Raw genomic sequence first — 18,345 nt, forward strand, 5'->3', positions numbered from 1 at the left:
TTCAGATAAGGAAGACTTCCACTTCAGTCTCCAAAACTGAAATTGATTATTTCCCATTGTTTAGGCGTTGTTGGCGTCGGCACTCAGAAACAGTTCGCACCCAAACAAACATGTGAAGCATCTGTGGGAGTTTCTGTTTTGTAGTTCCTAATAATTAAGGCGGCAGCAGCTGAGGTTTAGCAGGGTATTGTTTATCCTGCTGTAATAAAACTATTTCCACATGAGTGAATATAGGGATGATAGCTTAAATTACTTCAGCTTCTAAAAGCAAAAATTAATTATTTCAAATTGTCTTCCCTTTGTTGGCGCCTTCACACAGAAACTGTTTCCACCCATGCAAACAGAATGTCTCTACCTACCTGACGAAGAACATTCTTTTATTTTAAAGGCCAGAGCTATAAATAGAGAGAATGTGGAATCAATTCAACAACAGGAGATGTGGTGATGTTGATAAAGAACATCAACAATACAGCACAACACACTATAGAGAACAATACTGTATATATGTAATCAATTTCTTCACTGACATAACACGCAAAAAATATTTTGAGGTCAACAGCAAATTAAAAAAAATATGCGGCGCCTGAACTAATTCACAGCAGCCATCTTGACCTGGAGTCACATTCAGTCTCTGTAGAACAAGACCTTCGCGGTCTACTAGCCTGGAAAACAGTTCAACCGAAGTGACACTGATTCTAAAAGAGAAGAAAAACATTTGAATGGACATTAAACATTACAGAGCACTAAACATAGTTTTAAATCTCTGAATTACCCTCACATGAACTTTTCATTTAAACAATAAAGTCTAAAGTCTCATTAAAATGAAACGTTAATGTGTGGAAAACAACTTTCTGCAGAGCTGTTGTTGGCTTTAGTGCTTTGGCACCTTCACTAACTGAAACAACCTCAAGTTATCTCAACATTTGAAGTATAAAAAAATTACTGAACAAAAAGCTGTTCCTCAGGAGCAGGTTTTAGAACGGAGAGAAAATGTCTACTGACAGTTAATCTGTTACTGTTAGCTGCTAGCTAGAGAAGCCTCCTCCTGCAGAGCTGGAACAATACCATCGACCTGCAGGGCTGGAGAGCCTCTGTCCAGCCCCCATTGTAGACAGACGCATGCATGAGGTTCACTTCTAATGTTTATCTTAAGACTTTCCGCATAGTTTTGTGCAGAACATTGTGCTTCCACCTGGAAAGAAATGTGTTGTTTAAATAAGGCTTTGCTTGCTTGCTTAGATGGAAGTAAAAATAGAAAGGCGGTGGTGTCAGTTCAGCAGTAGGTGTGGCAATGTACCAGAGAATACAGTACTGTCAATACTAACCCTACTGACTTTAATACAATTCTTTATTCATTTGATGATTATACTGCACTTGAAAAGGCAGAATGACATTAAAATTTGGCATGTAAAATAAGATTATACACTGATTTGAAATCAGGATTAACATAACAAGAAATATTAGTGCAAGTGCCACGAGAGGGGTGGGGGGGGGGGGGCTGCTGCTCAATGAATTATTTGGTGTAACATCCAACTTCAAGACTGCATTTGTTATTTGCACAACAATTACACATAGCTTTCACTTTGTTCCTAACAAATTCTCAAATAGAATACAAATTTTTACAAAATCACATTGGCAGTGTTTTTCACGAGATTTGTGATTTTTTTTTGACAGATGTAGATAGATATGAAATTCATAGTAAAACTATTGGTGTAGACCAGACAGGTTTGGTATAACTCCTGCGACAATGATACTGCTGCATGTGAAGTATCTCAATGAACTGCTGCCACGTCTGCTGCGGTGCTGCAGCTGCCACACCGCTCTTTTTCCATTAAGTTTAAAATATGACCATCAATGAACATGAAAAAGATTTAAGCATTAGAATAACAGAGAGAGAGGGAGGAGGGACTGGAAAACTACTGCTTTTCAATTTTGATATTGAAACTACCTTGAAATCTTTTATGTAATGTTAGAAGCATATATGATAATTGTAAGAAAATTATTTTATGCGGTGGAACCAACAGCTGGGACTTCTCCCTCTCAGAACCACGGCTAATGCATAATAACATGGTCATTGACTTTTGCTTTTATTTTATTTTGGGTTCTGATGAAATTAAACAACAATATTTTAATGAAAAATTATGCTGCTGAGAGAAAGTTTGTTAACTCAAGACTTCAGTCAGGTGTCAAATGGATATATCCTATGAGGGAGTTATATTTAATACAAATGCAAACTGAGCGAAACCATAGGAATGTACGAAGATCTAATTGTTATCATTACAGTTTGTAGGATAAAATGTTTTGATTTTGCTAATTCATAATTTTCCATGGTGTTTTAAAAGATTCCTTCAAATGGGATAGAAAGTTACTTTTTGACATTAAAATACAAAATCATACGTAGATACACAATGTCTATCAATTCGTTTTTGATCCTGAGCAAAATGTAGGTCTATGTTTTATGCTTTTTGTTTGTGGTGCACAATCCTAAAGAGGTTAACAGTGATAAAGTTAAAATGGGTGTGTTTAGGTGTGTTGACGTGTTTTCCTCTGTGACAAAACAGAGGCTGACAGTTTGAATGATCATGCTGTACAAATGGAAACACGCCCAATTCCTGAGATATTCAGACATGTATCAGTCATACAGGCGTTCATCACCTGTAGAGTATATAAAGTGACTCCGTGTTGATGAGAGGCTGTATGAGGAATCTGCTGAACTTACCTGATCATCATGATGAAGCTGCTTCTTTCTCTGACTCTCATCTGGGCGCTCTCCAGCACAGGTAACTAATTACTATTTTTTTTATAATACATTATTATTTATCATATTGTATTATTAATATCCTTGAAAATATAAGGAGGCTCTATTGATTCTCAGAGGAGAAATTCACAAGATACAGTACAGCAGTACAAGAAACAGACTAAACAGGTAGGAAGCAGATTAAATAATTTAGAGTCATGTATGTAGTGTCTATTTATATTTAAATTTGAACCCATATGTCTGAAACTCCTTTTGAACAGTAAGACGATTTTTGAGCCTTTATCAACCACAATTGAGATCAGATCAACATATCACTGACTATTTTTCTCCACATTGCAGGTGAAGCACTTGTGTGTGAAAGTTGCACAAATGCTACCTGTTCAACCACAGCAGCAGTTACATGTCTCACAGGCACGATGTGTATCACAGCTTCCATTCAAGGTAAACTTCTCTACAAGTTACTTTCCAGTGAAATACATGTTCTGCAAAGTGACGTGTGCTTTCCATCACCATTAACAAACTGCACTTTGACTCTGCAGCCGTTTCACTTGGGACTCCTGGACAGCAAATCTACAAGGCCTGTGCCCCCCCCACCCTGTGTCCATCCACAGGCTCTCAGACATTTTCAGTTAACTTGGGTGTTTCGAGTTCACTTGCAAGTGCTACATGCTGCAACACAGACAGCTGCAACTCCAACACTCTGCCTTGTAAGTAGATGTAGATGACTCTTATTAATCTGCATCCTTCTCCTGACATGTTCTGTTTTTAATCCATAACACTTCCATCTTCTCTCTTCCGCAAATAAACAGTATCACTTTTTGTCTGTTTCAGTCCCTGTGGTTCCAGCAGGTAACAATCTTCAGTGTCATGTTTGTAACCCCGGCACCTCTGACTGCAGCTCTTCAGTACAATGTAGGGGAACAGAGGATCGCTGCTTTCAAGCAAGTGGTAAGTGTTCTTCTTATATAATGCATTTTAACAAAGTTTCCTTCAAACTTATTCTACTACCTTGAAGTATTTTTCACATATTCATACTAAAGAGTCAATACTTACAATATATTTAATCATGTACCAAGTATTTAAAACACTCTAATTAAATCTGTGTCATCTGTGTTACTCTGCATTTATGATCCATAACATTAGAGATTGAAACTTACTTTTTACTGCCTTTTTTTTTTTTTTTTCAAGTTTATTTTCTCATCATCTTAAGATCATCATAATGTTTTAGAATTAAAGAGCACACAGGAGATAAAGTAGTTAAAAATAGTTCCATCTTCACCAGTTGACAAAACTTTGGATTATTTCTCAGTTAATCTGTTTGTTATTTTTCATCATGATTTCCTGGAGCTCAACTTGATTATAAAAGTACGGAAGCATATTAGATTCACTTGAAAAAAAAGCCCTATTTTTACTAGATAATTATCTAGAAAATTACGAGATAATTAAAAAAAAAAGGCACTGTTTTTTTTAGTATTTTGATGAAGTTACATTTTGCTTCGACGTTTCGCATCTTTTGTTTGGCACGATTTCTTGTATTAGCGCCATGACGTATAGCGTCGTTTAAAACTGTCAGACTCTCCTTCTGTATAAATAACAGTGAACTACAAAAGAATAAAAAACTAAATTTTTGAAGCATATCCCCCGAAAGAAGGACGAGACATTCAACCGATATTTTCAGGATTATTTGAAACTTCCCTAAACAACACCATAAGAGCTTGTGCCTCTTTGGAGGGTCGCTAGAACATAAAACTTTTCCTTTGTGAAGTTACAGATTCATAACAGTAAGTCTGTGTCTATACAGGAACTAGAATTTCAAGTGAATGCATTACGCTTCTGTAAAAAAGTCTCTTACTTTGTCCAAAAAACAAACATTTTAAGAGTTTCTTTGATTCCAACTTGAGTTAAATGTCAATTCTTTATTTTAATAATCATCAAACTAAGAAATGGTAACAGCTTTGAAAACATGAGATCAATATTGCACAACAATAAACATTGAGCAAACTCATTCATTGACTTAGAATTAGTTCAACATTTTTACTGACGTGAACGTATGTTTAAATTGTGTACTTGCTTCTTTCACTAAGACAAGTAACTTAACATCAGACTGAAAGACAGTGTTCTGCTGCCCTCTGCTGGTTGAAAGCTTCAGGCCTGTATCACCTCTGACAACAACCAGTGTAGTTAAAGGGTGTTGTTGGATTGGATCACACATATTATCTGTTGCACACGTGAGGACATAAAACAGTGAAATCAGTGATGTCACGAAGTCCTGAAGTACAGGTGTACATGTCAGTGATAAGGTGCAATGTTAAAATACTGCGCGACTGTAACCATGGCAACAACTAATGTTAAACTACTGTCATCAAAATACATTTCCTCATGAATTAAAGTTACTCTCTAAGTGAAGAATTCTCCCTGAAATAGTCCAACTAACAAACCTCAATTGTGTTTCATCTTTAGTGACAAATACGGGCGGCACTTCTCCAGCTTTTGGCTGTGCATCTGCAAATATGTGTGCAGCTGCTGCCAGCCTGGGGTCACTGCCTTTCATGCAAGATGTTGGTTCCATTAACAGTGGACCAGCCTGTTGTGGGACTACTTTGTGTAACACTCTCACTACAATGACAACTACCCAAACAACAACAACCACTGCCCCAACAACAATAACCACTACTCCAACTTCAACAACAACTACCCCAACAACAACAACCACTACCCCAACAACAACAACTACGCCAACTACAAAAACCACTACCCCTACTAAAACTACCACTACCCCAACTACAACAACCACTACCCCAACTACAACAACCACTACCCCAACTACAACAACCACTACCCCAACTTCAACAACCACTACCCCAACTACAACAACCACAACCCCAACTACAACTACCACTACCCAAACTACAACAACAACTACACCAACTACAACAACCACTACCCCAACTACAACAACCACTACCCCAACTACAACAACCACTACCCCAACTACAACAACCACTACCCCAACAACAACAACCAATACCCCAACTACAACAACCACTACCCCAACCACAACAACCACTCCTCCAACTACATCAACAAGTCCCCCAACAACAACTACCACTACCCCAACTACAACAACCACTATACCAACAACAACAACCAACCCAACTACAACAACCACTACCCCAACTACAACAATAACTACCCCAACTACAACAACCATGACCCCAACAACAACAACCACTACCCCAACTACAACAACCACAACCCCAATAACAACAACCACTACTCCAACTACAACAACCACTACCCCAACTACAACAACCAGGACCCCGACTACAACAACCACTACCCCCACTACAACAACCACTACACCAACCACTACCCCAACTACGACAACCACTACACCAACTACAACAACCACTACCCCAACTACAACAACCGCTACCCCAACAACAACAACCACCATCCCAACTACAACAACCACTACCCCAACTACAACAACCACTACCCCAACTACAACAACCACTACCCCAACTACAACAACCACTACCCCAAGTACAACAACCACTACACCAACTACAACAACCACTACCCCTACAACAACAACCACTACCCCAACTACAACAACCACTACCCCTACAACAACAACCACTACCCCAACAACAACAACCACCATCCCAACTACAACAACCACTACCCCAACTACAACAACCACTACCCCAACTACAACAACCACTACCCCAACTACAACAACCACTACCCCAAGTACAACAACCACTACACCAACTACAACAACCACTACCCCTACAACAACTACCACTACCCCAACTACAACAACCACTACCCCTACAACAACAACCACTACCCCAACAACAACAACCACCATCCCAACTACAACAACCACTACCCCAACTACAACAACCACTACCCCAACTACAACAACAACTACCCCAACTCCAACAACCACGTCCCCAACTACAACAACCACTACCCCAACTACAACAACCACCATCCCAACTACAACAACCACTACCCCAACTACAACAACCACTACCCCAACTACAACAACAACTACCCCAACTACAACAACCACCATCCCAACTACAACAACCACTACCCCAACTACAACAACCACTACCCCAACTACAACAACAACTACCCCAACTACAACAACCACTACCCCAACTACAACAACCACGACCCCAACTACAACAACCACTACCCCAACTACAACAACCACGACCCCAACTACAACAACCACTACACCAACTACAACAACCACTACCCCAATTACAACAACAACCACCACAACTACAACAACCACTACACCAACTACAACAACCACTACCCCAACTACAACCACAACCACCCCAACTACAACAACCACTACGCCAACAACTACAACCACCCCAACTACAACAACCACTACCCCTACAACAACAACCACCCCAACTACAATAACCACGACCCCAACTACTACAACAACTACCCCAACTACAACAACCACTACCCCAACTACAACAACAACCACCCCAACTACAACAACCACGACCCCAACAACAACAACCACGACCCCAACAACAACAACCACTACCCCAACTACAACAACCACCATCCCAACTACAACAACCACTACCCCAACTACAACAACAGCTACCCCAACTACAACAACCACTGACCCAACTACAACAACCACGACCCCAACTACAACAACCACTACCCCAACAACCACTACACCAACAACAACTACCCCAACTACAACAACCACTACCCCAACAACAACTACCACTACCCCAACTACAACAACCACTACCCCTACAACAACAATCACTACCCCATCCACAAAAACCACGACCCCAACTACAACAACCACCATCCCTACAACAACAACCACTACCCCAACTTCAACAACCACTACCCCAACTACAACAACCACAACCCCAACTACAACTACCACTACCCAAACTACAACAACAACTACACCAACTACAACAACCACTACCCCAAATACAACAAACACTACCCCAACTACAACAACCACTACCCCAACTACAACAACCACTACCCCAACAACAACAACCAATACCCCAACTACAACAACCACTACCCCAACCACAACAACCACTCCTCCAACTACATCAACAAGTCCCCCAACAACAACTACCACTACCCCAACTACAACAACCACTATACCAACAACAACAACCAACCCAACTACAACAACCACTACCCCAACTACAACAATAACTACCCCAACTACAACAACCATGACCCCAACAACAACAACCACTACCCCAACTACAACAACCACAACCCCAATAACAACAACCACTACTCCAACTACAACAACCACTACCCCAACTACAACAACCAGGACCCCAACAACAACAACCACTACCCCAACTACAACAACCACTACCCCAACTATAACAACCAGGACCACAACAACAACAACCACTACTCCAACTACAACAACCACTACCCCAACTACAACAACCACTACCCCAACTACAACAACAACTACCCCAACTACAACAACCACCATCCCAACTACAACAACCACTACCCCAACTACAACAACCACTACCCCAACTACAACAACAACTACCCCAACTACAACAACCACTACCCCAACTACAACAACCACGACCCCAACTACAACAACCACTACCCCAACTACAACAACCACGACCCCAACTACAACAACCACTACACCAACTACAACAACCACTACCCCAACTACAACAACAACCACCACAACTACAACAACCACTACACCAACTACAACAACCACTACCCCAACTACAACAACAACCACCCCAACTACAACAACCACTACGCCAACAACTACAACCACCCCAACTACAACAACCACTACCCCTACAACAACAACCACCCCTACTACAATAACCACGACCCCAACTACTACAACAACTACCCCAACTACAACAACCACTACCCCAACTACAACAACAACCACCCCAACTACAACAACCACGACCCCAACAACAACAACCACGACCCCAACAACAACAACCACTACCCCAACTACAACAACCACCATCCCAACTACAACAACCACGAACCCAACTACAACAACAGCTACCCCAACTACAACAACCACTAACCCAACTACAACAACCACGACCCCAACTACAACAACCACTACCCCAACTACACCAACAACAACTACCCCAACTACAACAACCACTACCCAAACAACAACTACCACTACCCCAACTACAACAACCACTACCCCTACAACAACAATCACTACCCCATCCACAACAACCACGACCCCAACTACAACAACCACCATCCCTACAACAACAACCACTACCCCAACCTCAACAACCATGACCCCAACTACAACAACCACCATCCCTACAACAACAACCACTACCCCAACCACAACAACCACGACCCCAACTACAACAACCACCATCCCTACAACAACAACCACTACCCCAACCACAACAACCACTACCCCAACTACAACAACCACCATCCCAACTACAACAACCACTACCCCAACTACAACAACAGGTACCCCAACTACAACAACCACTACCCAAACAACAACTACCACTACCCCAACTACAACAACCACTACCCCTACAACAACAATCACTACCCCATCCACAACAACCACGACCCCAACTACAACAACCACCATCCCTACAACAACAACCACTACCCCAACCTCAACAACCATGACCCCAACTACAACAACCACCATCCCTACAACAACAACCACTACCCCAACCACAACAACCACGACCCCAACTACAACAACCACCATCCCTACAACAACAACCACTACCCCAACCACAACAACCACTACCCCAACTACAACAACCACCATCCCAACTACAACAACCACTACCCCAACTACAACAACAGGTACCCCAACTACAACAACCACTACCCCAACTACAACAACCACTACCCCAACTACAACAACCACTACACCAACTACAACAACCACTACCCCAACTACAACAACCATTACCCCAACAACAACTACCACTACCCCAACTACAGCAACCACTACCCCTACAACAACAACCACTACCCCAACAACAACAACCACCATCCCAACTACAACAACCACTACCCCAACTACAACAACCACTACCCCAACTACAACAACCACTACCCCAAGTACAACAACCACTACACCAACTACAACAACCACTACCCCAACTACAACAACCATTACCCCAACAACAACTACCACTACCCCAACTACAACAACCACTACCCCTACAACAACAACCACTACCCCAACAACAACAACCACCATCCCAACTACAACAACCACTACCCCAACTACAACAACCACTACCCCAACTACAACAACAACTACCCCAACTCCAACAACCACGTCCCCAACTACAACAACCACTACCCCAACTACAACAACCACCATCCCAACTACAACAACCACTACCCCAACTACAACAACCACTACCCCAACTACAACAACAACTACCCCAACTACAACAACCACCATCCCAACTACAACAACCACTACCCCAACTACAACAACCACTACCCCAACTACAACAACAACTACCCCAACTACAACAACCACTACCCCAACTACAACAACCACGACCCCAACTACAACAACCACTACCCCAACTACAACAACCACGACCCCAACTACAACAACCACTACACCAACTACAACAACCACTACCCCAACTACAACAACAACCACAACAACCACTACAACCACTACACCAACTACAACAACCACTACTCCAACTACAACCACAACCACCCCAACTACAACAACCACTACGCCAACAACTACAACCACCCCAACTACAACAACCACTACCCCAACTACAACAACCACCATCCCAACTACAACAACCACTACCCCAACTACAACAACAGCTACCCCAACTACAACAACCACTACCCCAACTACAACAACCACAACCCCGACTACAACAACCACTACCCCCACTACAACAACCACTACACCAACCACTACCCCAACTACGACAACCACTACACCAACTACAACAACCACTACCCCAACTACAACAACCGCTAACCCAACCACAACAACCATGACCCCAACTACAACAACCACGACCCCAACAACAACAACCACGACCCCAACAACAACAACCACTACCCCAACTACAACAACAGCTACCCCAACTACAACAACCACTAAACCAACTACAACAACCACGACCCCAACTGCAACAACCACTACCCCAACTACAACAACCACTACACCAACTACAACAACCACTACCCCAACTACAACAACCACTACCCCAACAACAACTACCACTACCCCAACTACAACAACCACTACCCCTACAACAACAACCACTACCCCATCCACAACAACCACGACCCCAACTACAACAACCACCATCCCTACAACAACAACCACTACCCCAACCACAACAACCACGACCCCAACTACAACAACCACCATCCCTACAACAACAACCACTACCCCAACCACAACAACCACTACCCCAACTACAACAACCACCATCCCAACTACAACAACCACTACCCCAACTACAACAACAGGTACCCCAACTACAACAACCACTACCCCAACTACAACAACCACCATCCCTACAACAACAACCACTACCCCAACCACAACAACCACTACCCCAACTACAACAACCACCATCCCAACTACAACAACCACTACCCCAACTACAACAACAGGTACCCCAACTACAACAACCACTACCCCAACTACAACAACCACTACCCCAACTACAACAACCACTACCCCAACTACAGCAACCACTACCCCTACAACAACAACCACTACCCCAACAACAACAACCACCATCCCAACTACAACAACCACTACCCCAACTACAACAACCACTACCCCAACTACAACAACCACTACCCCAACTACAACAACCACTACCCCAAGTACAACAACCACTACACCAACTACAACAACCACTACCCCAACTACAACAACCATTACCCCAACAACAACTACCACTACCCCAACTACAACAACCACTACCCCTACAACAACAACCACTACCCCAACAACAACAACCACCATCCCAACTACAACAACCACTACCCCAACTACAACAACCACTACCCCAACTACAACAACAACTACCCCAACTCCAACAACCACGTCCCCAACTACAACAACCACTACCCCAACTACAACAACCACCATTCCAACTACAACAACCACTACCCCAACTACAACAACCACTACCCCAACTACAACAACAACTACCCCAACTACAACAACCACCATCCCAACTACAACAACCACTACCCCAACTACAACAACCACTACCCCAACTACAACAACAACTACCCCAACTACAACAACCACTACCCCAACTACAACAACCACGACCCCAACTACAACAACCACTACCCCAACTACAACAACCACGACCCCAACTACAACAACCACTACACCAACTACAACAACCACTACCCCAACTACAACAACAACCACAACAACCACTACAACCACTACACCAACTACAACAACCACTACTCCAACTACAACCACAACCACCCCAACTACAACAACCACTACGCCAACAACTACAACCACCCCAACTACAACAACCACTACCCCAACTACAACAACCACCATCCCAACTACAACAACCACTACCCCAACTACAACAACAGCTACCCCAACTACAACAACCACTACCCCAACTACAACAACCACAACCCCGACTACAACAACCACTACCCCCACTACAACAACCACTACACCAACCACTACCCCAACTACGACAACCACTACACCAACTACAACAACCACTACCCCAACTACAACAACCGCTAACCCAACCACAACAACCACGACCCTTACTACAACAACCACGACCCCAACAACAACAACCACGACCCCAACAACAACAACCAGTACCCCAACTACAACAACAGCTACCCCAACTACAACAACCACTAAACCAACTACAACAACCACGACCCCAACTGCAACAACCACTACCCCAACTACAACAACCACTACACCAACTACAACAACCACTACCCCAACTACAACAACCACTACCCCAACAACAACTACCACTACCCCAACTACAACAACCACTACCCCTACTACAACAACCACTACCCCATCCACAACAACCACGACCCCAACTACAACAACCACCATCCCTACAACAACAACCACTACCCCAACCACAACAACCACGACCCCAACTACAACAACCACCATCCCTACAACAACAACCACTACCCCAACCACAACAACCACTACCCCAACTACAACAACCACCATCCCAACTACAACAACCACTACCCCAACTACAACAACAGGTACCCCAACTACAACAACCACTACCCCAACTACAACAACCACCATCCCTACAACAACAACCACTACCCCAACCACAACAACCACTACCCCAACTACAACAACCACCATCCCAACTACAACAACCACTACCCCAACTACAACAACAGGTACCCCAACTACAACAACCACTACCCCAACTACAACAACCACTACCCCAACTACAACAACCACTACACCAACTACAACAACCACTACTCCAACTACAACCACAACCACCCCAACTACAACAACCACTACGCCAACAACTACAACCACCCCAACTACAACAACCACTACCCCAACTACAACAACCACCATCCCAACTACAACAACCACTACCCCAACTACAACAACAGCTACCCCAACTACAACAACCACTACCCCAACTACAACAACCACAACCCCGACTACAACAACCACTTCCCCCACTACAACAACCACTACACCAACCACTACCCCAACTACGACAACCACTACACCAACTACAACAACCACTACCCCAACTACAACAACCGCTAACCCAACCACAACAACCACGACCCCAACTACAACAACCACGACCCCAACAACAACAACCACGACCCCAACAACAACAACCACTACCCCAACTACAACAACAGCTACCCCAACTACAACAACCACTAAACCAACTACAACAACCACGACCCCAACTGCAACAACCACTACCCCAACTACAACAACCACTACACCAACTACAACAACCACTACCCCAACTACAACAACCACTACCCCAACAACAACTACCACTACCCCAACTACAACAACCACTACCCCTACAACAACAACCACTACCCCATCCACAACAACCACGACCCCAACTACAACAACCACCATCCCTTCAACAACAACCACTACCCCAACTACAACAACAACTACCCCAACTACAACAACCACTACCCCAACTACAACAACCACGACCCCAACTACAACAACCACTACCCCAACTACAACAACCACGACCCCAACTACAACAACCACTACACCAACTACAACAACCACTACCCCAACTACAACAACAACCACAACAACCACTACAACCACTACACCAACTACAACAACCACTACTCCAACTACAACCACAACCACCCCAACTACAACAACCACTACGCCAACAACTACAACCACCCCAACTACAACAACCACTACCCCAACTACAACAACCACCATCCCAACTACAACAACCACTACCCCAACTACAACAACAGCTACCCCAACTACAACAACCACTACCCCAACTACAACAACCACAACCCCGACTACAACAACCACTACCCCCACTACAACAACCACTACACCAACCACTACCCCAACTACGACAACCACTACACCAACTACAACAACCACTACCCCAACTACAACAACCGCTAACCCAACCACAACAACCACGACCCCAACTACAACAACCACGACCCCAACAACAACAACCACGACCCCAACAACAACAACCACTACCCCAACTACAACAACAGCTACCCCAACTACAACAACCACTAAACCAACTACAACAACCACGACCCCAACTGCAACAACCACTACCCCAACTACAACAACCACTACACCAACTACAACAACCACTACCCCAACTACAACAACCACTACCCCAACAACAACTACCACTACCCCAACTACAACAACCACTACCCCTACAACAACAACCACTACCCCATCCACAACAACCACGACCCCAACTACAACAACCACCATCCCTACAACAACAACCACTACCCCAACCACAACAACCACGACCCCAACTACAACAACCACCATCCCTACAACAACAACCACTACCCCAACCACAACAACCACTACCCCAACTACAACAACCACCATCCCAACTACAACAATCACTACCCCAACTACAACAACAGGTACCCCAACTACAACAACCACTACCCCAACTACAACAACCACCATCCCTACAACAACAACCACTACCCCAACCACAACAACCACTACCCCAACTACAACAACCACCATCCCAACTACAACAACCACTACCCCAACTACAACAACAGGTACCCCAACTACAACAACCACTACCCCAACTACAACAACCACTACCCCAACTACAACAACCACTACACCAACTACAACAACCACTACTCCAACTACAACCACAACCACCCCAACTACAACAACCACTACGCCAACAACTACAACCACCCCAACTACAACAACCACTACCCCAACTACAACAACCACCATTCCAACTACAACAACCACTACCCCAACTACAACAACCACTACCCCAACTACAACAACAACTACCCCAACTACAACAACCACCATCCCAACTACAACAACCACTACCCCAACTACAACAACCACTACCCCAACTACAACAACAACTACCCCAACTACAACAACCACTACCCCAACTACAACAACCACGACCCCAACTACAACAACCACTACCCCAACTACAACAACCACGACCCCAACTACAACAACCACTACACCAACTACAACAACCACTACCCCAACTACAACAACAACCACAACAACCACTACAACCACTACACCAACTACAACAACCACTACTCCAACTACAACCACAACCACCCCAACTACAACAACCACTACGCCAACAACTACAACCACCCCAACTACAACAACCACTACCCCAACTACAACAACCACCATCCCAACTACAACAACCACTACCCCAACTACAACAACAGCTACCCCAACTACAACAACCACTACCCCAACTACAACAACCACAACCCCGACTACAACAACCACTACCCCCACTACAACAACCACTACACCAACCACTACCCCAACTACGACAACCACTACACCAACTACAACAACCACTACCCCAACTACAACAACCGCTAACCCAACCACAACAACCACGACCCTTACTACAACAACCACGACCCCAACAACAACAACCACGACCCCAACAACAACAACCACTACCCCAACTACAACAACAGCTACCCCAACTACAACAACCACTAAACCAACTACAACAACCACGACCCCAACTGCAACAACCACTACCCCAACTACAACAACCACTACACCAACTACAACAACCACTACCCCAACTACAACAACCACTACCCCAACAACAACTACCACTACCCCAACTACAACAACCACTACCCCTACTACAACAACCACTACCCCATCCACAACAACCACGACCCCAACTACAACAACCACCATCCCTACAACAACAACCACTACCCCAACCACAACAACCACGACCCCAACTACAACAACCACCATCCCTACAACAACAACCACTACCCCAACCACAACAACCACTACCCCAACTACAACAACAGCTACCCCAACTACAACAACCACTAAACCAACTACAACAACCACGACCCCAACTGCAACAACCACTACCCCAACTACAACAACCACTACACCAACTACAACAACCACTACCCCAACTACAACAACCACTACCCCAACAACAACTACCACTACCCCAACTACAACAACCACTACCCCTACAACAACAACCACTACCCCATCCACAACAACCACGACCCCAACTACAACAACCACCATCCCTACAACAACAACCACTACCCCAACCACAACAACCACGACCCCAACTACAACAACCACCATCCCTACAACAACAACCACTACCCCAACCACAACAACCACTACCCCAACTACAACAACCACCATCCCAACTACAACAACCACTACCCCAACTACAACAACAGGTACCCCAACTACAACAACCACTACCCCAACTACAACAACCACCATCCCTACAACAACAACCACTACCCCAACCACAACAACCACTACCCCAACTACAACAACCACCATCCCAACTACAACAACCACTACCCCAACTACAACAACAGGTACCCCAACTACAACAACCACTACCCCAACTACAACAACCACTACCCCAACTACAACAACCACTACACCAACTACAACAACCACTACTCCAACTACAACCACAACCACCCCAACTACAACAACCACTACGCCAACAACTACAACCACCCCAACTACAACAACCACTACCCCAACTACAACAACCACCATTCCAACTACAACAACCACTACCCCAACTACAACAACCACTACCCCAACTACAACAACAACTACCCCAACTACAACAACCACCATCCCAACTACAACAACCACTACCCCAACTACAACAACCACTACCCCAACTACAACAACAACTACCCCAACTACAACAACCACTACCCCAACTACAACAACCACGACCCCAACTACAACAACCACTACCCCAACTACAACAACCACGACCCCAACTACAACAACCACTACACCAACTACAACAACCACTACCCCAACTACAACAACAACCACAACAACCACTACAACCACTACACCAACTACAACAACCACTACTCCAACTACAACCACAACCACCCCAACTACAACAACCACTACGCCAACAACTACAACCACCCCAACTACAACAACCACTACCCCAACTACAACAACCACCATCCCAACTACAACAACCACTACCCCAACTACAACAACAGCTACCCCAACTACAACAACCACTACCCCAACTACAACAACCACAACCCCGACTACAACAACCACTACCCCCACTACAACAACCACTACACCAACCACTACCCCAACTACGACAACCACTACACCAACTACAACAACCACTACCCCAACTACAACAACCGCTAACCCAACCACAACAACCACGACCCTTACTACAACAACCACGACCCCAACAACAACAACCACGACCCCAACAACAACAACCACTACCCCAACTACAACAACAGCTACCCCAACTACAACAACCACTAAACCAACTACAACAACCACGACCCCAACTGCAACAACCACTACCCCAACTACAACAACCACTACACCAACTACAACAACCACTACCCCAACTACAACAACCACTACCCCAACAACAACTACCACTACCCCAACTACAACAACCACTACCCCTACTACAACAACCACTACCCCATCCACAACAACCACGACCCCAACTACAACAACCACCATCCCTACAACAACAACCACTACCCCAACCACAACAACCACGACCCCAACTACAACAACCACCATCCCTACAACAACAACCACTACCCCAACCACAACAACCACTACCCCAACTACAACAACCACCATCCCAACTACAACAACCACTACCCCAACTACAACAACAGGTACCCCAACTACAACAACCACTACCCCAACTACA

General features: G+C 44.5%; 1 protein-coding gene across 1 annotated transcript in view; it reads left to right on the top strand.

Annotated features, from left to right (window-relative positions):
* Nucleotides 1-2,728: 2,728 nt before the first annotated feature.
* LOC133010511 (phospholipase A2 inhibitor and Ly6/PLAUR domain-containing protein-like) overlaps nucleotides 2,729-18,345 on the top strand; it is a 76,111-nt gene continuing 60,494 nt past the window's right edge. The window contains exons 1-5 of the mRNA XM_061078098.1: nucleotides 2,729-2,780; nucleotides 3,098-3,199; nucleotides 3,298-3,465; nucleotides 3,590-3,706; nucleotides 5,219-5,409. Coding sequence (XP_060934081.1) covers nucleotides 2,729-2,780; nucleotides 3,098-3,199; nucleotides 3,298-3,465; nucleotides 3,590-3,706; nucleotides 5,219-5,409 — 630 coding nt within the window. The remainder of the gene's footprint in view (nucleotides 2,781-3,097; nucleotides 3,200-3,297; nucleotides 3,466-3,589; nucleotides 3,707-5,218; nucleotides 5,410-18,345) is intronic.

This window comes from Limanda limanda, chromosome 9 (genome assembly GCF_963576545.1).
Source record: "Limanda limanda chromosome 9, fLimLim1.1, whole genome shotgun sequence".
Classification (NCBI taxonomy): Eukaryota; Metazoa; Chordata; class Actinopteri; order Pleuronectiformes; family Pleuronectidae; genus Limanda; species Limanda limanda.